At 39.3% G+C, this 21,972-nt stretch overlaps 1 protein-coding gene across 2 annotated transcripts in view; it reads left to right on the top strand.

The window, feature by feature from the left end:
• The first annotated feature begins 1,973 nt into the window (after window positions 1–1,973).
• Window positions 1,974–21,972, top strand: part of NSMAF (neutral sphingomyelinase activation associated factor) — a 36,868-nt gene continuing 16,869 nt past the window's right edge. Inside the window, exons 1-12 of one of the 2 annotated variants that reach the window (XM_084508302.1) lie at window positions 1,974–2,108; window positions 11,451–11,540; window positions 11,640–11,718; window positions 11,811–11,878; window positions 11,966–12,002; window positions 14,799–14,849; window positions 17,227–17,298; window positions 17,678–17,725; window positions 17,824–17,876; window positions 18,371–18,500; window positions 19,456–19,527; window positions 20,394–20,502. In XM_084508302.1, coding sequence (XP_084364428.1) covers window positions 2,056–2,108; window positions 11,451–11,540; window positions 11,640–11,718; window positions 11,811–11,878; window positions 11,966–12,002; window positions 14,799–14,849; window positions 17,227–17,298; window positions 17,678–17,725; window positions 17,824–17,876; window positions 18,371–18,500; window positions 19,456–19,527; window positions 20,394–20,502 — 862 coding nt within the window. In that variant the 5' untranslated portion in view covers window positions 1,974–2,055. The remainder of the gene's footprint in view (window positions 2,109–11,450; window positions 11,541–11,639; window positions 11,719–11,810; window positions 11,879–11,965; window positions 12,003–14,798; window positions 14,850–17,226; window positions 17,299–17,677; window positions 17,726–17,823; window positions 17,877–18,370; window positions 18,501–19,455; window positions 19,528–20,393; window positions 20,503–21,972) is intronic. The other variant, XM_084508303.1, reaches the window with a different exon arrangement.

Here is a 21,972-nt window from a genome sequence, read left to right as displayed (position 1 = left end):
AGGGATGGTGACTCCACCACTTCCCTGGGCAGCCTGTTCCAATGTCTAACAACCCTTTTGGTAAATAAGTTCTTCCTAAGATCCAACCTAAAACTCCCCTGGTGCAACTTAAGCCCATTCCCCCTCATATACACGCTAATTTTAATCCTGATATTCTAGAAAAATTGTTTTATAAAGAGCTTAACATGGGTTTGTCAAGAACAAATAATCTCACACTAATCTAATGCCCTTTTTTACAATCAATTTCACTGATTCAGTAGAAAAACAGGTATCATAGACCTTGAGTTTACTGTAGTTTGGAGACTGTCCCATGAGAGTTTTATTAAAACAAAAGGTAAAGGAAATACAGTTTTCATGAAATCACAACCAACTGGCATGCTGCTTGCAAAAAAACAAAGAAGAGCATATTCAGGGACATCCTGTCAGGGTATGTTGTCATTTCTGTTCTATTCAATATTTCCTTTAATGATCTGCAATATGTAACAGAATATAGATATATACTTAAAAATAATAATAATAAAAAAAAAGTAAATGTTTTTCACCAACTTGGGAGCTACAAGGTAGAGTCAGAGTTCAAAACTATTTCTATTACCTGGTTAAGTATTTATAGTTAGAAGGAGGGCTAAGGCAAAACGTTACAACTGAGAAAAACTCAAATGCACAGTCTAAAATGGGGAGAAGTAGGTGGCAGTACATTAGAAAAGGTTCTCAGCAGAAGTAACACTGTCAGAAGAAAAGCAATTTATTTCTGGGATGTATTTATAGAAGTTCCTCTTTTGTCTAATACATAAGCTGTAATTCTTACACTCTAGTTGGTGTTAGTCCTCAGCTGAACTGCTCTAAGGGGTCTCACACCTTAAGATAAAGGCAAAAACCATACTCGAAAGAAACTAGAGAAAATCAGTAAGAATAAATCATTTAATGAATGCAGTCTGGGAGGAAAATGAACAAAATTGTGTAGTCTGTGTGAAGATGATATACATATCTACACATACAAACACTTGTATAAATAAATACGTATATATATTTACACACAGATTTAAAAAACATACCTGAACAATATAAAAATATTGTCAGTTTCCATTTTGAGATGGCAGCAAGCAATGCAGTAAAAGAATAAAGTGGGATACAAGGCAAATACATTTTTACAAATGCAGTTAAACATTGTTGCAATCTACATACCAGTGTTGTATATTTCCTTCAAATAGCTATTTTTATAAATCAATTAGAGAGAGATACTTTTTATGGATGATACCACTTTTCAAACCATGTTGCACAGCCTCCTTAGAGTCTGTGAACTACTCCTAAAACGTCCCTGAAAGACAAATGGCAAAAGCAGATCAATTCTTAGCATATACAGCACTTCTCGTATTCATGTTTACGGGTCCACAAATTGAAACTGTCTGAATAACACTGATCAACATATATCTGCATCAGCCTCAGCGCAGAGATTAGATCAGACAGACTCGAGGCCTACAAGCCTATAATTCTTTTTATTCCTACGTGAAAAATCACATTCCCTGCGTGACTCAGTTTTATTTTATTTTATGTTTTTTTACTTATAAAAATGCAAACAACAGTGTTTTCCTACCTCACGTGAAACCGTGTCAGCGCACATGTTACGGGTTGCTCAGATGCCCCTGCAGTGACACGGACTAAAAGCGTGTGGGGTTTTATTTCCCTCTTCCTGCCACGGAGGTTTTTTAGGTTTTAAACCCCTGGGAGGAGGACGAGGCTTGCATTCCTGCTCTGAATAAGCCCCATGGAGAGGGACAACCCCAACCCCAACCCCAAACCATTCCCCCCGACACCACTTCGGGCACAGGCCCTGCTGCGAGCTGGCGACTCGCGTTGCTCCTCTGGACCTGCGGCGATAAAAACCAGCACAGCTCGAGTTTTAAGGAAGGAAAGAGAAGGGGAAGGGGAAGAGGAAGGAAGCTGAGGGCAGGCACCCCGCCGACCCGCCGGGCCGGCCCTACTCTCCCCGCCTCCCTGAGGCGCGGCCTGGCCCGGCCTGCTGCGACAGCGGCGGCGGCGGGGAGGCCGGGCGGCTCCATGGCTTTCATCCGCAGGAGGCGGCTGGAGCAGGAGCTGTACTCCAAGGAGAGGTGAGAGCCACGGCCACGGACCCGGACCCGGGCACGGACCCCTCGGGCGAGAGGGTCCCGGGGTGCCGGGGGGCGGAGGGGCGGCAGGCGCCGTGCCCGCTGCGCCCTCGCTGCAGGGGGGTGCGTGCTGGGTCCCCGCAGCCGGGGCTGGAAAGGTGCTGGGCAAAGCTGGGGAAATGGGGATAAAATGAGCTCGCTCGGCTGAATTCAGCTGCGTGGAAGCTGCATTTCGGCTGTTTTGGGTTGTGTTGGTGTCGTGGCACAGCGCTGCTTCACTGTTTGTTATTTTTCTGAGCGTTACGATCCGGGTTTCGTCAGCCCCTCAATTACAGGCTGACAGCTCCTTACAGCGCTAAACGCAATTGCCCCCTTCCTGCTCTCCGGCTGCAGTTCGTGTGCCTGTGACTAACAGCCCATACCTTGCGCCTGGCCGGAATTCGCTCTCTTATTTTTAGCTTGTGTCACACTTTCTTTTATGTGGCTCATCGACGCCGGGCTCGTCAGAAAGTTTCAAAGCCCTTCATAAAGCTTCGTATCGCCCTGTAGGAGATCTCTGCCAGGTAAGGGCACGGCACCCTGGTGCCCCCCAGGTGCCTCCCTCCCCTTGCAGGATTTGGGGGGTCCGCAGCCACAGGGGCCCGCGTGGACACCGAGCAGGGCCCGCGTGAGCCCTGTGCAAATCCCTGCCCCTGGCTGCACAGTGCTGTTTATTGTTGGGGAGAAAAACATGTGACGAAGGGCTTGGCTCACTTTGCCCGTATAAATTCTGATTCATAGGTGTTCAGCCGATGAAGCTGCTACAGCTTTTGAAACGCTTCCAAAGGCCGAACGTATTCTGGATCCCTTTTTTGCTTTCTTGAGTATCTTTTTCCTTGCTGCTTTTGGGGACTGCTGTGTTTTCAGTTAACTGTGGGAGTCCTGGGTGGAGTATGGACAAGCTCCTTCGGAGGAGGAGAAGGATTTTTAATTGTGAAGTGAAACATCTTCACTGTAGGAAAAGCTAGAAGTATGACTGTAATAGCTCTGTTCAGGTTTTAACATAACTTGTCTCTGCTTCTTTGAGAAACTGAGGAAGAGGCCACAACTCATCAGATTTGCTCTAAAGATCCAAGTGGTATAAAAGTCTCTCCTAAAAGCCCTGACAACAAAACCAACTTATCAATGTCTGTCAGCATTACTGATCTGCAGTTAATGAAGGTTCCTTGGAAGCGTTTTAGGATCTTGTATCTTCTTGTTTGTAGTTTGAGAACATCATGAAAGATTAATTCTGTCATCATTTTCACTTGTAGCTTTTCCCATCTAAATATCTGCAAACTCATTTCTCTATTTCTTCCCCTTGCCTAATTTGACAAATGTGTAAAATAAGAGTAAATGTGTATATATGAAATCAGGTGTGTGTGTATGTATATATATATATATATATACACACACATATGTATTGTGTCTCTTCCCCTCTCTCTCTTTCTCTCTTCTTGTGCCTTTCTGAAGAAGAAAAAAAAAAAAAAAGGAAATCGTAAAATATTTCTTAAGCAATTTAAAACGTTTTTGGCTGTGAAATATCAAATCCTGTCTTTTGTTTTCCTAATAGGCAGTCCTGCCTTAAAACAGCACAAAAAAAGCTGTTTATTTTGCCTAATAGAAATGACATCCTCTGGGAGCTTTTCTTTTAGCCTTCTTGCTGGGTAATTGGTACAGGGACAATAGCTCACACTTCTCTTATCTTCAGTAATCTTGCTGTAGTTATTTCCGAGTGAGGTGACCAGGCCTTTCTGAAACTTTGTGATAATGGTGTTTCATGTGTGGCTTTGTTAGTTTGCTGTTTGTTTGTTTTTGTTTGTTTGTTTTTATATAAAGCAGTGAGCAAATGTACCAGCTATGAAAGTTCTGGTTGAGAGCACAGTGAAACAGTAGGTAAAAAGTTAATCTTCTTATATAGTTGCTCTCTGGGGGGAGGAAGGAAGATCAGTTCTAAGAGATCAGGAAAAAATCCTAAACTAATTACTTGGACTGATTTAATATCTGATTATGTAAGTCTACTTTTCTTACTATGTCATTTTCTAGAAAAAAAGAACATCATTCTAAAATATCCTATGTTTGTACACTGGGAACAAAGAACGGGCTTTACTTTATTTTTTATTAAACAAATCAATCTACCTAATGAGGTTGGGTTAATTTTGGCAGGATTTTTAACTTCGAATGTATCTGTATTGCTAGACATCTATTTTCACTTTTCTTAGGTGTTCAGAGAGAAGAAAGATATTATGTTCCCTTCTAATTAATGCAGTGTTGTGTACATGATTACCCAATTTAATCTGTAAAAGCACTCAGCATTCATTAGTATGATATTTGATTTATTTCTTTAATAATTTTAGTTACAAAACTTCAAATTAAATGATGTGGCGTTTTGGTGAGGTTGTTGCTTTCTTTATAAATAGAGTTCCGGGTTCTGCTGGCTGTGTGCCCAAATGTAGGCATATCTAACACTTGATACAGAGGCTTTTTATAAATAGTTCTGCTGGTTTGCCTGCTCGGCTTCCTGTTCGAGGAGTTCATCTGTTTTGCTGTTCACATCACTCACGTAAGACAACACACTGGTAGCATGTAGGTCCTGCAGATCGATGTCCCCTTGGCTTTTTGTTTCATGTTTAAGTATGTAGCCTTATCTTAGCCTCTGAGGACAAAATACACATAAGGAAGACTTTTATTCATGCATCAGCTGGCCGATAGATACTTTGCTCTTAGGATGAGGTTTACTTAGAGCTGGTTTTGTGTACCTGCAGGCTGCTGCTGAGCTGGGTGGCCTGCTTGTTCGTCCCTGGCAGTGTACTTCTGAGGACTGTACTTCAGTATTGGGTCAAGTGATTGTCCCAGGTGTGTCCAGTCAACCACCTGAAACTGTTCTGCCCCAGTAGTTTCCCAGCGTGTGCAATGAAGTGGTGGAAATGGAACCAATTCAATCACAGATGAAGAATCTAAAGCAGGATCAATTGGCTGCTGTTTCTTCTGGATAATGTAAATGTTTTTGTTTTTTTTTTTTTTTTTTTCTGAGATGCTGGTCCCTGCATGCTCATTCCTGTACCTGATTTGGTGCTTCAGGTGATAGATGACATTGGTGCATAAAATAAATTGTGGGTTTGTTTTTTTTATGTTGTTGTTGTCGGGTTGGATTATGGTTCTCTCCCTGCTGAATCTCACTTGGTCTTTGAGAACCAAGCCCGATATAACACACTTTCTACTTGGGGGATATTTTATAGCATTTTGGCAGGACTTACAAACCTCAAGTTGTAGTTGGTAAATGAAGAGTTCAGTGTATGGCTTTGTATTTTACTTGAAACAATGCTAGGAATGTTTGGGTGCAATTTGGGTTCCCAAACCTTGTTTATAGGAGATGACCTCACATGAGGTTAGGTTTTGCAAGTGTTCTCCTGCTGCTTAGTGTCCTGCTTAGTTTTTGTATGCATCTAGGGTGTGTTCTTGACTCATATTCCTCAGCCCTTTTCTGAGTGGCAATTATGTTGGAGCTTTTTGAAAAAGGCAAAAATGAAAAAAAAAAAAGAGCAACCAGAGTTTTTCACTTCTTTGTTTGTGTACCAGCCTTACCTGCGGTACTCTTTCTTCTTCCTGCTACAGATTAAGTTCTGTTTGTCTTGGCAAGGTGCTTGCCTTCTCCTTTTCCCTTCCTCCTTTTTTTTCCCCTGAAGCTACTTTTTGAACCAATACTGATTCTCATCACAAGGGAACACCTTCCACATCACTTCCATTTGATTTTTTTTTATTTTCTTAATGCCACTTTTCTGGGACAACACAAACAGGAATATGAAAAAGCCTTCAAGCAAATTTGTATTAGCATGCTTTAATTTACACTTAAGTGTAGGTACTTAGATTTTAAGCAACAGCTATTAAAAGATTGATCCTCATGAGTAAAGAGTTAATGGACAAACACCAGTGGATGCGGGTGGGTATCAAAGATGTTTCCACAGAAACGCTATTAGGGCCTTCATTGAAGTTTCTTCTTTTTCTCCCTCCAAGCTGCTTCTGCTGTTGGTCTCAGATACAGCTCAGGTTTAATGCAAACCCTGTAACAGCTCAAATGCCCTTCCACCCGTGTTAAAGCTCGAGGCTTTGCCCTGCTGGCCGTGGAGGCTGCCGATTCATTTCATCCTGGAAGGGGCACTGCTGCCTTCTCACTCTGACAGCAGGGCTGCTGCCCTCTGAGCAGAAAGGTCTCGTTTCTGGCCACGGTGTTCTTGCCCCCGACCCCTTCATGCTGTACAGTCTGCGTTACTTGTTGTTCCCCTCCATGAACTCATTCAGGTTATTAAACCTGTGCAAAACTATCCTGAGGGAACTCCGCAGCTCCGAGTGGAAGCTGGTGTTCCTCTCTGTCTGCTAATTTGATGGCTTCTGCAGTTTGAAGTGAGTTGTCTCCTGAACTGTAAGTGGTCTCTGAGGAAGCTGGTAGGCTGGGTTGGACAAGGGAAGCTGTTAAAGCCTTTTTCCTTCAGATTTTGAAATGATCAAATGCATTAGGCACATATCATTTTCTGAGAAGCTTTCTTGAAAGCTTACTTACTGTTGGCAAGACTTTATTCAAGGATAAAGACCAGACTGCTAAGAAGCTAAAACATAAGGCATTGAGCATTCCCCCATACAGATATTTTAACAGCATCTGAGCTTTCTTTGAAAATCTTGTCTGTTTTGTTCCTCTCTGTCACTTTCAAATCAATATATCGCTTTTTAAAAATAGTTTAATGTGTCAAGGTCAATGTATGAGGAAAAAATAGTAAATTGTATCTGAAGAAATGCCTGAAGAAATTTCTGAAGAAATGTGGCTTACTGACCTCATCAATCTGTTGTAAGTAACTAAATAGCCTGGTGACCACAAAAATTGTGAATGTTAAGCCTGTGAAATGTATCTTTATTAGGAAGCCAGCATAAACACATCATACAATATGCTAGGGTATGAGTTTCATTGCTTGATTTCAAAGGATATTTGAGTTGGTTTCCATGAGCTTTCCAAGAGAAGATAGCTACTTAGAAAAAGGTAATGCTATTTTTAATAAATGCTAATGAAATCACTTGTTTCAAGTGATTCAACTTCAGGGAAGTTTCAAGTAACAACGAGGTTATACATTTCAAAAGTGGATTAAAATGAGCCACTTGCTGATGCTTAAGAAAAATACCGCAAACTTGATCCTCTTGTGTTTGCCCGAAACAATAGCAGCCAGTATTCATTGTTACTGTGCTATAGGAATACAGGGTTTGAGAGGAATATGGGGTTTGAGAGCAGCAGCCACACGTAGAAGATCTCTTTGCTTTTTTATTAAAAAACACAAGTGTTTGCATTAGAACAAAACCTCTTTTTCCAGGTACTAGTTCTTGGTGATAATTTTAAAAGGAAAAAAAAATCTTTTTCATTTTAGATTCAGCTGTGGTGTTGTACATTTGTCAGTTGATACTTACGGTTTGCTTTTTGGGGAAAAATTAGATACAAATAGATTCTGTTGTTGTTTTTCTGTTGGGGGGGGTGTGAAACCACTTGTATTATTGAAGCAGTCTGGCTCTTCTCACTGGAAGGCCTTGGTTAGATGTTTGCCTGACTAATGGCTGAGGTTGAGTTTTCTTGATGTCTTAGGGTCAGACATGAGGAAAAAGGAACAGGCTTACCTAGTCCTGGTCTTACGTGACTTGACACTGGGTTTGTGAGCCAGGCTGTTCTCCAGGGCAGCATGGTAAGTCATAGGCTTATGCAGCACAGGGAATAGCCCAGCTGCTCGGTGGCTTGAGACCAAGATACAGTTCTCCACTGCTATGCATTTAGTCTGTTTCGTATCTTGGGTATCATTCCTTTCCTTTGTGTGTGTGTTTGCTTTCTCTTGTCATACCCAGAAGAAACAAATTACTATTCTAGCTCTGTACCAAACATATGTACAAATTCCTGCCATAGGACTATGTAGCAGCTGATAACATAAATTTTGTGTGTCAGTCATCTTGGTACCACAAGTGTCTTTTGACTACCTTCTGTAGTTCTTCGGAAGACAATCACCCTGCTGGTTCCTCTGCAGTCCATCTGCTTAGTTGTATGTTGAAGATCCCCACTGCTATAATTGTATAGCTATTGATCTCCTATTTTTTCAGACCTTCACAACACTGTGTTTGCCTGCTGATGCCATGTACCAGAGAGTGAGCTGATCCCCTGGTACCTGTAAATACTTGTTAAAACTCCTGGCAAGCCTGAAGTATCATTGTGTGTGGTGAAGGCTCTCACGAGGGACCCCATTGATACAATTACTGTTAGTGGCTCTACTTACTTACAGTATTTCAGAAATGAGTTCTATTGAACGTGATTTACCACTTGTCACAAAAGAAGATTTACGGGACCTCTAACATCATTGCTGTGAAGCTGATTGTCCCTCGTGTCCATAGTGTCTGTTCCCTGACAAAAAAGTGGAAGATTTTACAAGCAAATCTGAGTGTTACCTTTGTTCCTAACTTTAAATATTTTGGCTATTGGAACTTAGAAAACTTAAGTTTGTCCCGTGTGACTTCAATTAGGTGATGCGTTGAAAAATGGGATTTAATGGTAGCTATGTGGAAGCTGCTATGGTTTCATACTTCTCTACCCCCTTAGGATGTAGAATATTCCTAGTGAAGCTTTTTTCTTCAAAATGCAGAGCTGGAGCTTCTATTTTAGCTTCTTGAAGGTGAGTGATGGCACCAAAGCCTCTGAAAGTTGGGAATTCAGTTTACACCTGTTGATAGGATGTGCATTCATAGGTTGCAGTGAGTTTGAAAGATAAACTTCTATGAGAAACAGAAGGCAATCGGTACTGTGCCTTCTGAGAAATGATATGTGAAGGCAAAGACCCTGAAACTCCATTGGAAACCTGAGATATTCAAGAAACACACAGTAATGGTAACTGGGGGAAAGGCTGAAGTGACCTTTGTGGATTCGCATTGAATTTTCTTAAGGAGATTTATATGGCTTATACTGTTGTAACTGGTATTTTTTTCTAACATTTTAACTTTAACTGTTTGTTAATGGCATCACAAAACACCTGTATTCAAGAACGCAGGGGCAAAGATAATGCACTGGACTTTTTGCAGAAGCAGGAGAACATTAGGGCAGAGAGTCTTGGATGCGGGGTGTCAGGAGGAGGTGTTGAGCGTGTGGACCCACTTGTAAGTACAGCAAACCTTTGCCTTGGTGCATTTAGTGCAACACAGACACAACACAAAATTTACATAAGCAGGATATATTTTCCAGTAATGCTGTTTTTGTTTTTTTTTTTTTTTTCTAGTATGAAATATGCTGCCCTAACAAGCAGACTGTTTAATATGTAGTTCATTTCTTGAACTCTCGACATGTTTACTGCTTGCTTTTTAAACGTGCCATACTGCTCTGGGGACTCCTGGTGCTTATTAGCATTGTCACAAGCATTCCTCGTAAAGCACCTCATGACCACAATGCAGAACTTAGCTCAAAGCGTGGATGTGCATAAATGTTAAGTACTTCTGCAGATCAGGCCGGCTCCACAAACAAGCTGTTGTATGTGGAAGGGAAATAAGATGTTGCTGCTCTGCCTGCTGTGCTGATACTTGCTGTCATTCCCTGCTGCTGAAATGCATAGGTGACCCCGTGCTCACCCTGTTAGTAGAGCTGATGAGCTTTCATTATTTGCAGCAGTTAATTTGTTAGAGGATGTAGTTTTATGTTATATCAAACCTAACCTATTTGCATTTGCCTTGCGTGAGCGTTGGCATTACCGTGATCCTGCGATTAAATGCTTGAGAAGACTTCTTCAATTTTTATTGTTGTTGTGGTTTGTTTTCTATGGGATTAGCCCATAAATAGGTTTCCTGTGGGCTTGAACAAACACTGGCACTGGTACAAAATGCCAAAAAGTTGTTGGAGAATGCTATTTTAGAGGGTATCCATAGCATGGCTCAGCCATGTTGTAAAAACCATGCCTGTGGTTTGCACTTAACACTTGAAACCAGTGTCACTTGGCTTTGCCCTGGAAAGATCTTATCTTCTCCATTCCACCATGTGAGTTCCTGCTCCACCTTTTGTGTCATTGCATATTTTGACTGGCTTACACTGATCCGAGTTAAATGTAGTGTTGTTATTGTGTTGTTATTCTCATTATTACTTAAAGACTGGCTATGCTAGGATGGTTCCCGCCTCAGACATATGAACAGACTGAAATATCTAACCTTGACTGTTTTGGAAGAGCATCAGTCAATCATCTTTATGTGTATACAAAGTTTCTGTACAGGCTTGTTCTTTTAAAAAGTTATTTTAAATTAATTAATTCTCAGGTGTTGGGAGGGCGACAGGGCACATACAGGGTAGGAAGGCCCTGCAGAGGGACCTCGACAGGATGGGCAGAGGCTGGTGGGATGAGATTCAACATGGCTAAGTGCCGGGTCCTGCACTTTGGCCACAACAACCCCATGCAGCACTACAGGCTTGGGGAGAGTGGCTGGAAAGCTGTGCAGAGGAAAAGGATCTGGGGGTGTTGGTTGATGCTCACCTGAATATGAGCCAGCAGTGTGCCCAGGTGGCCAAGAAGGCCAATGGCATCCTGGCTTGTATCAGGAATAGTGTAGCCAGCAGGACCAGGGAGGTGATCATCCCCCTGTACTCTGCTCTGGTGGAGCCACACCTTGAGTACAGGGTTCAGCTTTGGGCCCCTCACTACAAGGATATTGAGGCCCTGGAGCGTGTCCAGAGAAGGGCTACGAAGCTGGTGAAGGGCCTGGAGCACAAGTCCTGTGGGGAGCAGTTGAGGGAACTGGGGGTGTTTAGTCTGGAGAAGAGCAAGCTCAGGGGAGACCTCACTGCTCTCTGCAGCTACCTGAAAGGAAGGTGTGGGGAGCTGGGTGTTGGCCTCTTCTCACAGGTAACTAGTGATGGGACCAGAGGGAATGGCCTCAAGTTGTGCCAGGGGAGGTTCAGGTTGCAGGTAACTAGGGATAGGACTAGAGAGAATGGTTACATCAGGGGAGGTTTAGGTTAGAAATGAGAAGACATTTCTTCTCAGAAAAAGCAGTCAAGCATCGGGACGGGTTGCCCAGGGAGGTGGTGGCATCACCATCCCTGGGGGTGTTCCAGGAAAGGTTGGACGTGCTGCTTAGGGACGTGGTTTGCGGGTGGCATTGGTGGTAGGGGGATGGTTAGACCAGATGATCTTGAAGATCTCTTCCAACCTGAATGATTTTATGTTTCTATATATGTCAGTGAAGATTTCCCAAACACTTGATATATTTTATTAAGAACATTAACTGTTTTATGGTGTTTTCTTTCTAATGAAATATTTTTTGTTTATTTATTTGCAGGTTTTCACTGCTGCTTCTTAACCTGGAAGAATATTACTTTGAACAGCACACAGCTAATCATATCATAAATAAAGGTTGCAGGGATGAAAGGTACAAAAGGTTTACACACATTTGTTTGCTCTAGTCGTTGTAGTCTCATGTATCTGTAAAACACACACAACAACTACTACTTGTTTTTTGTTCCTCTAGAAAAATCAGAGGTTCTCTAAAAATCTGTTCAAAATCAATAATTTTTGAACCTGATGAAAATATCCAACCCATTATCAAGGTAAGCACTGCAACCTTGCAAGTTCTTGATAAATTAAGATTCCTTTTAAAAAGCTTTTAAGAAGGGGTATGTGTTTTTCTTACTTGTTGCAGATACCACTGAGAGACTGCATTAGTATAAAAGCCCCAGAAGACAATGAAGCAAATAATCCTTTCACTCGGTATGTGAATTTGAGTTACTGTTTATATGCGTTTAACTCTAAAAAGCTGAAATGCCCATCACTTTAAATATCTTATTTACATTTTAGGGAAACATCTGGAGGGATTTCTGTTGTATGTAATCAGGTAAGAGCTGCATATAACAGATTCTTGATGTATAAACATGAAAGGTTACATTCTTTAATGTTGTCTTTCTCAGAGCTGGAATTTTAGGGTGAGAAGTTGACTGGAAACACAACTAATTGGTGTGAAAAACTTTAGCATTAATGTGAGACTGTTGTTGGAAATCTCAAACTATAGAAGATTTTTTTACACTACATTTTATAATGGAGCTTAGGGCAATGTTAGAATTGAATGAAAAAGGCAAATAGACTGATCTCAAAGTGGTTATTAATCATCCTTGTTTTCATCTTGATACAGATATATATAGATTTTTTTTTTTCTTTCTGCAGCATATATTTGCAATGGCAAAGCCATCTTTGTCCTTTCAATTCAGCTTTATAAAAACATTGGACTCTACTGTATGTCCACCAGTCATTTTCAGTAGCTATCCTGAAATGTGGGCTCAAGTTTCAGTCATGAGGTGTGATTAACTTGAACATGTTTGTACATAATGTTAACTAACAGAATATACTTCAAGCTTTGCAAAACTGGGGCTAAGTGTTCCAGAGCTTAAAACAAACAAAGAAACCTCTCATGTTTTCATTTCTGGAAAGAGCAGAGATGAGATGGGAAATACAAATATGCTAGAATGTTTGAGAAGGTAAAATGTCTTTACCAAAGATTGAAGGCCTTGTGTTATGTACCCTGGCAGTCAATGAGGTACCCAAGCATTTAATTTTGTCTATGCTGTTTTTTATATTTAGTGTTTTACAGTTGTTGTTGTTTATAGGTATTTCTAATTGTTCCATGCAAACTTGCAGGTGGTCTAAAAAAAAGTGTTGTCTTTTATATCATTACACCTTTTATTCATCCCATACGCTGATGTTCTGAAGAACAGATGAGTATAAAAACATTCATGAAGAAAAGAGAATTAACTTTTTGAGTGGCAAATGTTATTTGTCCCACTACGTGTAGCATGCCAGTCATCCTTCTGTCACTGGGGAAGTGCTCTGAAACATTTTGCTGTGATGATAACGCTGGTATTTTATATAAAAGGCATAGGGACTTTCAAGTGTAAAGTACTCGCTCAGTGGTTGTATTGATGATAAATCATGATCTAGTTCCGAATATTTTTTTAGTAGAATTTCTGTCTTGTAGGAAACTGTACACAGTGAATAATTGGATCATCTTCAACATGTTCACCTTTTCTTTGGGCTCAAAGCTGTTAATGCATAGCTGGATAAGAAGCTTTGCTTTATGTAACAAGAAAACTAAAAAATAATGACTATAAAACAGCAAATATAAATAATAATTGGATAAAGGTCCTCCAAAATATGAAATTAATGTAGTATGCTAAATTTTTTGTTCTGCTTCCATATGTTTTTTGATGTGTGCTGTTGGCTTTTCCCTCATAGTTTGGAATTTGGGACTTTCAGTGTAGAATAATATTTAGTTATCGTACAGTAGTAAGTGCTGAGTATAAAGTAGGTTCCTCTTACTCTGATTTTTATTCTCCTGTAGCCTGGTTCAGGTCTGTAAATGCCGATGTCAGATGAAAGGAACTAATTGCCATTATTATTTGATGTAGCACTTAAAGAGGCATGCTGAGCCTTCAAGCTTCTAAGCATGCTGCTCAATTTCTGCTGGCTTGCCCGTACTGTGAGTTGTTACGTGGCAAAGGTCAGCTATGATGTTAGCTTCTGAGCCCTACTGAAGTCCAGGTAGACAGTGTCCACTGCTCTACCCTCATCTACCAGGCTGATAACAGTATTTCTCTTGGTTTTGGTTTTCTTTATTTGCCTTTGAATGCAGACCCACAGGCGTGATGCTCTCTGTAGGAAGCAAACCAAAGCACTGGGTCTGGTGGAGCCACATGGATGCCTGGTGTGTTGAAAGGCTCTCAGGCCGTGGTGTAGAATAATGCAGTTGGTAGTGCAGTCTGGTGCCTTTTGTGGAGTTTAGGACTGAGTTAGTCTTAATCAGGCATGAGATTTTAACAAGTTTGAGTCTTTCCTATGGACAGGGCAAAACAAGACTTTTCTGGCTTTTGACACCTTTTGAGACAGCAGATGATAAGGTGATGAACTAGTGTGCCAACAGTTAAACCTTTGCGTAGGAGCTGTGAAGAGGAAAATCTGAAGGTTTCATGTGTGTTTTTTTGTGTTTTTTTTTTTTTTTGGAGGGGGGAGGAGGGGAAGGTCCTCTCCAGATCTGAGTAGCATCAGAAATACAAAACTGTCCAAAAGCGAGCTATTGAATGAGAGAGGAAATCTGACATTTGTGGCTGTTGGAACAGGAAGCAAAATGTTTGGCAGTGAACAGAGCTCATTTGAGAGGTCTCAGGGTATTTCATGAGTTGCCTCTATGGGAAGGGGCATTCCCTTCAGGGCAGAACCCGAGGGACATGAGCTGCCAGACAAAAAGGTGGGGGGAGTATTCTGTTGAATGGGGCCAGACTGGTGGCTATGTTTACTGCCTTTAATCTTGCAACTCCTTGACGGTCATATGATGGGAATAAAAGCTCACTAATTGACTGTATAAGTGAGTAAGCCTCTGAAATGCATTGGACACTTGTCCCTTTTGTGGTTAGCAGCTACAAAAGGTCATTGTTTTTCTGCAGTTCATGTAGGGTTGTTAAAGCAGGATATTGCAACCCAGTATTTTGACTGCTTAAACAGTGTTTTTAGCTCTGCCTTTATCAGGATTTATGTTTATTATTGATGTGGGTTTGGGTTTATTTTGTTTTTTTGGATGTGTTCTTTTTTTGTTTGGGGTGGTGTGGTTTTTTTCAGACTAAAACTAACATTCTTGCTTTTTCAGGCTTTTCTCATTAAAGAAAGAAACATTATTGCACCCTATAAAACAGTCAGAGTAAGTATACAATTTTTCACTGTTTTTAGTGAACTCTTGTTCTGCAAAGACCTATCCTCTCATTTCGGAAACAGTAAGGTGATTATAAGTTGAGGAATATGACAAGAAAGCTTAAAAAATTGTACACATTGAATAAAAAACAGTGCTTGAATTCTTCTACAACGTATTTGTATTATTTGTTGGAGGACATACTGCAGACCTTGCTGCCCTTGCAGTGCAGCTCTGTGGGCTGAACAATCAGACAGAGCTGTCAGCTGGCCACTGGTATTTAGTGGCCACTTCTCCTCAGTTCTAAGCACACCCAGATGAGAGATTCCTAACTGAGATTTCCCAGCTGAATGCGTTGCGGTTCAAAGGAATGGCAGATAAGTCTGCTTACAGCAGAAACCAGAGCTTGCTTCTGGTTCCTTTCTGCTGATGGGGTGAGTCTGCTCCGATTCTTGAGCCTGAGGGCTTTGAAGTGCACAAGTAAGGGATTTTCAGATGGAATGGGAGATGGTTTAAGATACAAATACAAAATGAAAATGCAGAGTCATTGAAACACTATTTCTGCCCAAAAAGTCTTTCCAAAGGCAAGAATTGAAACAGACTATTGTATTATATTTCTTGCCATATTCATTCAAGTGGAAGATTTCAGGAGTCATGGAGTCCGTAAATATGTATTGCTGCTATAAGAGACAAGAAATTGTAGGAATTGTTCTCTCAAAAACTGGTTTAGGTTATTTTGTTGATATCTCTTAAACTATTTTATTTTATTTCTTGATTTTCTTTTTTTCATTTGCTTTATGCCATTAGTTCTTTGTGTTAAACCTGATTTCTGTTTTGGTCCTTGTATTTTCCGTTTTGCCTCCAAGTGCACAATTTATTAAATATCTTATAACTATCACATTGTCAAAACAGTGAAAAGATAAAAGAATTAGTGTTTTTTTGTAAGGTTTTTCATTTTAATTTGTCCCGAATCAAGAGTCATTCATACCTGAACCATTCCTGAGAGTTAACCGTTACAATTTCCTTCACAAAAGTGCAGGTATGTTTCTGTGAATTAAAACAGAAGTTCAGTTTGCCTTAAGTCACTTCAGAATATATATTTTTTAATTGCTGCTAGATATCTTACACTTAGATCATTGCCAGTTCTGGATGCTTCACTGAGTACTGGAATCTGGTAGTACATTTTAGCTTCCATGTCTTCCATTGATCGTTTGAGATCAATTACAAAACACTGCATTGCTGTCTTTGCACGCAGCTGGAGAGCTAGACAGAGAACTGCTCATGAAAGCTTCTGCGTTGTAGGCTGTAAGCAGCCCTTGTAGACCATCCGCTAGAATATGAAAGTTATGCTTTCCCTGTTGAAGGAAAATTGTGTGCTTGTAAAATGTTACAAAGTTTTTAACCAAATTGCTACTGAAATTCTAGATTGTTTTGTTTCCTTAAGTTTTAAATTAATCCAATTGTATCCACCGATCAATGTCTTGAAGAAGTTTTACTGATACCTAATTTAAAAGTCTAACTAAAGATAAAACAAAACCCTACAGAAATGTGTTAATACCGTTTTATACTACGTTCTGGGTCTTTCAAGGGATCCTAACCACCTTTGCTGAAGATGACTTTTGTGTAAGAGTCACTGTCAGCTGATCTGCACACATACTTTTAATATAGTTAAGTCAAAATGAGAAATGAAATGACACTTGAGAGATCTGGGAAGACTTTGTAGATGAAAGAAATGAACATCACCCAACTTGTGTGGTATACTCATGCGGTTTTCACAGAATTGTAGGGGTTGGAAGGGACCTCGAGATCATTGGGTCCAACCCCCCTGCCAAAGCGGGTTTCCTAGAGTTTTTATTAATGAGTAGTCCAAACATATAATTACATTTGGAATCATTCCAGTTTAAAACTACTTATGTAGAGAAGAATGATGACTTTTAAAGCCAGGTCTTTCAAGATTGAATGGGCTGGAATATTTTGTCTAAAAAACTATATATAGTAGCTGTCCAAATGTATTGCCATTTACTAGTCAGAGCATTTACTAATTCTATATTTACATGTTTGTGATACTAAACTAGTTAGAGCATGTACTAGTTCTACACTTACAGATGTTTTCACTATATTAAATGGATCGCTTCAAAGTTATTATGTTGCATTATATTAAATGACTGACCAATTATTATGTAAAGAGCTTACCACAGGGAAGATAGATTTGTAAAGAAAAAAAAAAACTTCGGGTTTAACATAGGTCTTTCAAATATATACTGCAACCTGTGGAAACAATTTGACAAGGTTTTAGTGTATTTTAATTTTAGGTGTTTTTTTTTCTTTTATTTTTTTTTATTGCTCTTTATTTTAAACTTACTTATAGTAAATATCCTTTTGGTTTTAGGGTACTACAGAACACTTATTCCAACTGGATGTGGCTGGGAAAGTAGGAGATGTTGTGCAAACTCTACATCAGGTATGTGGTTATTTGGTATCACTACACACTTTGTCAGAGTGTCTTTTTGGTATTTGATGGGGAGCTTTCTTTAAATATTTTGAGTAACTTATTCTCAAAGTGAAATGATGGGAGTATCTTTTTTTTTTAAATGCAGCAGTTGAACATAGCATCTAGTTCTGAAAACAGTTGTAAGCTGCTCTTGTTAGCTTTTTACTATGCCGGGTGGTAGTGTATAGACAAAGTAATAATAATAATAATTAACAAACATGTTCTACTTTAAAAAGAAAGAATAATAGCTCTTGTAGTACTCCAGCACTAAGAACACTCCCAGTTGCTATTGACTTGTGACTTGTGTGGGAGTTCTGTGCTATTTCACTTAATGTTCAACGTCCTTTAGCTCTACAGGGCTTCTTGTCTAGATAAGATGGGAGATCAAGCTGCCATGGTAAGTATCTCATTATTTCTATCAGAATATCAATGTTACTAATGAAACTCTAATTGTATTTGGATCATAGACTATATTTTCTTTTTTCTTCACATTAGATAACTGCTATACTGCAATCCCGTTTGGCTAGAACTTCATTTGATAAAAACAGGTATTTTTCTAATAACTTCCTACTGGGAAAATATATTTGAATTCTGGTCAATTAGTCTTCTGCTTCAGTACTTAAGTGCTTCCTCGGGGAAGCACAAGTTCTCTAATTCAGAGAGTTATCTTCTTTACATTCTGAACCACCTGGAATGGAGAATGACAAATTATGTGTTGTAAAGATGAATGTGTTATTTCCCCCCATTTCTTTCCTCTTCAAACTGTTCAGTTTACCTATTAATTTTTTTGCAAACTGGGCATTGGTATATGCAGAATAAAGCTCTGTATAGAAAAATGAACATAGAAATAGTATACTGCTCTGAGAATGGTGCAGAACACGACATGGTAAAGTAGAGGTCTCAACAAAGAACTCTCTTCTTTCCTAAAATAGTGAAGTCCCCATTGTGACATCCCATGGTTATAAACTAATCTGAAGAATTTAAGGGTAGCTCTGCGTATGTAAGAACCAGAGGTAAACTTACTCCCTTTCTTCACTTGTAGATTTCAAAGCATTTCTGAAACGCTGAATATGGAATGTAAAGCAGAAATGGTGACACCACTGGTGACTAATCCAGGGCATGTGTGTGTTACTGATGCTAACTTGTACTTCCAGCCTCTTAATGGATATCCTGTAAGTGCCTCATAGATGGTCTTGCATATGGTGTGAGCACGCTGCTCCTCTAGTGGACAGGTTTTTTAATATTATTCCTCTTAAATGCACATGCAGCACATCTCCAAAAAATTGTATTTTCAGTTCTCATAAAAAGTTCCTTAGCATTCCTTTAATTTATGCTGCTCTGATTTCATTTGGTATATCTCAGTACTCTGACTCTGCGCTAACTTGCTTAAAACTTACCTCTTACTGCCTAAGCACAAAATGTCCTTTGCTCATTCTCCATTAATATTTAACAATAACTTATTGTAAAATTTCATTTAAGATAAAGTTCTAATCTTACTCTTTGATGCTGTCCCTACCTGGTGAGAGCTTTATATACATTTACTTCATATTGGAAGATGTATCTAGGTTTTAAACGGAGTATTGCTTTCTCTAGAGGAAAATTGAGAGCATCTCACTGCTTTGGAGCTTTGTCACAGAAGTAGCAGCAATAGTTCTAGCAGGCTACTAATATACTGAAAATGTGTCCAGACAAGTAAAGTGTTTCACATTTTTATGACAAAATGCCATTCAATTTTCATCCATTAGATGGCACCATTGGCAAACATTTTGCCCAGCAACCCAATGGCTTCCTTATTTTTTAATACAGATCTTTGTGTTCTGCACATCTTTTGCTTGATAATTCTTACTGGCAACAGATTTAGGTGATCATGCATTGTTCATCTTTTATTCTTAAGCTGCTTTGCTACTCAGACAAGAACCAACAGCAAAGACAAACTTCCTTTTTTTAAAGTAACTGCTTAAAACCAGTTTCACTTCTAAAATGACATGGGTGGATATTGCTTTGATATTGCTAGTATCTCTAGTTCAGAGAAACTTCAGATTGATTGGAAAGGTTAATGTAAAAGAATATACATCTCCTGGAATATCTCAGTCTTCTTTCTTACCACCCTACCCATTCCCCCTACAGAAACCAGTAGTACAAATAACACTGCAAAATGTACGTCGCATCTATAAAAGAAGACATGGTCTAATGCCACTGGTAAGATCAAATATATATATATACATATATCTTAACAGCATGCTGTGTATATGTTTTGTTAAACTGACCAGCTGAAGTTGTGTGCATCATCAGGTAAAACATATATGTTTTTAAAAACGGTGGAATATTTAGTGAACAGCACTCAAAAACTAAACCTAAAACACTAGAAGGTGTTTTAGTTCCCTGTGTTGTCAGAAAGATGGAAACAGGAAAATTGAACTCTGTCAAGGATGAAAAATTTCCTTCATAAGCAGTCGGTGTAAGGGAAGGGAGAAGGGAGTACCTCCAGGGAGCAATTCATCCCGTTTATCTCAAACACCTATCTTATGATAGAATGAATTGCCCTCTCATGGTGTATTTTCTCTCTGGATTGATTCATGGAGGGAGCCTGATCACTAGTTTAGTTTGAGACTAATGTGGAGTGATGAGCTCTGCTGTACGTGACTGAGGGATACTGACAGTGCTGTGGTGGAACCTCAGTTGTGTGTTCTCAGTGTTAACACTGAAATTTCAGTATTGAACAAAATTCGCATGTCAAAACGCCTTTAAACTAAAACTCTTTAACTCTTTGCCTCACTTCATTCACTTAGGACAAAAAATATATCACCTGTCCTTAAACAAGTTAGATGGAGCCAGTCTGTGGACAGCTGTAAATCTGTTTGCTTAGTGAGGTGTAAATTGAATACTTTTAGGGTTGGAAACAGAAAAGATCAAAACATTAGACTGTATGTAGGCAAAACCACTGCCCAGCTTATTAGTCTTAAGCTTTAGATATTAGTAACTGGAATATTTTGTAAAAACATGAATGTTATACCTTGTCAGTAACTGCTTTCAATTTGTTTTTTTCTTCCCCTTTAATTTCTAAGGGACTTGAAGTATTTTGCACAGAAAATGATCTTTGTTCTGATATCTACTTGAAATTCTACAGCTGTCAAGATCGAGATGAGCTCTATTTCCTTATTGCAACATATCTAGGTTTGCAGTATTTATTTATTAATGTAGTTTGTAGACTCTTGTGAGGGGAAATTTGCCTGGGTTTTGCTTTCTTGATTTGTAGGGAGAATTGGAAGAATAAGCCCTAAAAATTTTTGGTAGAAGCAAACAAAGTTCAAAATGAATGTTGCAAAGTGGCATGTTTTTTGTTTGTGTTTGAAGAACTGAGTATGAAAGCTGAGACACATTCACATTATTAAGGTGAAACTGATTCCTTTAATCTGCAACTTGATAGGTAGTGCCCAAAAACCAAAATAATAAAATAGAGTTTCTTCAAAGCAAGGAATAAGAAAGATCCACTCAGCTGAATTGTGCTTTGCTGGAAGAATATAGAGAGGATAGTGGGTGGATTCCATTCCTACCCCCTGTTAAGTCTGGGTATAAATTGTGTTGAGAAGGCTCCTGTAGTGAATGGATCTTTAGTGCAGGCAAATACTTGAACTTTCCTCAAACTCAGCAGCAACGGCTGATGAAAATCACCTTTCAAAAACAATTAAATTATGAAAATCACCTTTCAAAAACAATTAAATTATCATTTCTGTTAAGTTTTTTATTCATTAATTCCTAGAAAGTGGTACATATCTTTTGCAGATCATGAACACAAACATTCTAAAATGCTAGTATGTGCACTGAGAAAATGAAAGAAAAAGCTAATAGTTATTTTTTCTAGAATACTACTACAACTGAAACACTGGAACTCCATGTTTACTGCCAATATTGGAAGTGTAAATTTTGTACTACCTTGTTATTGTACCAGAACTGTAGTTCTGTTTTAATGAATTTGCCTAAATACCAGTTGACATTTTCCCCACTTCATCAAATCTTGGAGTATTCACAAAGGAAACTGGAAAATCCACAATGAAATAATCACTTGACTTGAGAATCCTTTTTGTCTTTTACATTTTCGTTTTGGAAAGGAAGTAGAGTTTGATATGATTTCCTCTGTTATTAAATTAATTGCATGCTGTTACCTCACTTCAGACTTTGCTGGATAACTTTCTCCTGTACTTTTTTTTCCAAAGACAAAGTTTCCAGGTGCAGGGACTGATGAAGTCAAAGCTTCCAGTTCCATGGAAATAAATTATTTGAGTGCAACTCTACTTTCCAAAGAGGTCAAAAGATGTACAAGGGGGTGGAGTGGAAAAATCAGTCTTCTCTCTTTTATTCCGCTTCCAGTGAAGTTTTTTGTTCTGTCTTGAAGACTTTGTTGATGTTGGACATTAGGGATAGGGCTCACCCTTTTATGATTTCTAAAGGTGCTTGTAACATCTCAGTGGCTGGATGCTTCAGGTACATAGTTCCTACTTTAGTGGTGGTAAAGTTTTATCTTCCACTAGTTTCTCTGTTTCAGTTGTCTTGATACTGAACTCCTTTTACATTTGTGTGTGACTCCTTGCAATAAATTATTGTCAGTGGGCATCTTTAGTTGTCCAGTAGGAAACATTTTTTTCC

Source organism: Aythya ferina (genome assembly GCF_964211825.1).
Source record: "Aythya ferina genome assembly, chromosome: 2".
Taxonomy (NCBI): domain Eukaryota; kingdom Metazoa; phylum Chordata; class Aves; order Anseriformes; family Anatidae; genus Aythya; species Aythya ferina.
Note: the sequence above shows the minus strand (reverse complement) of the source record. Positions and strands in the feature narration are given on the sequence as shown.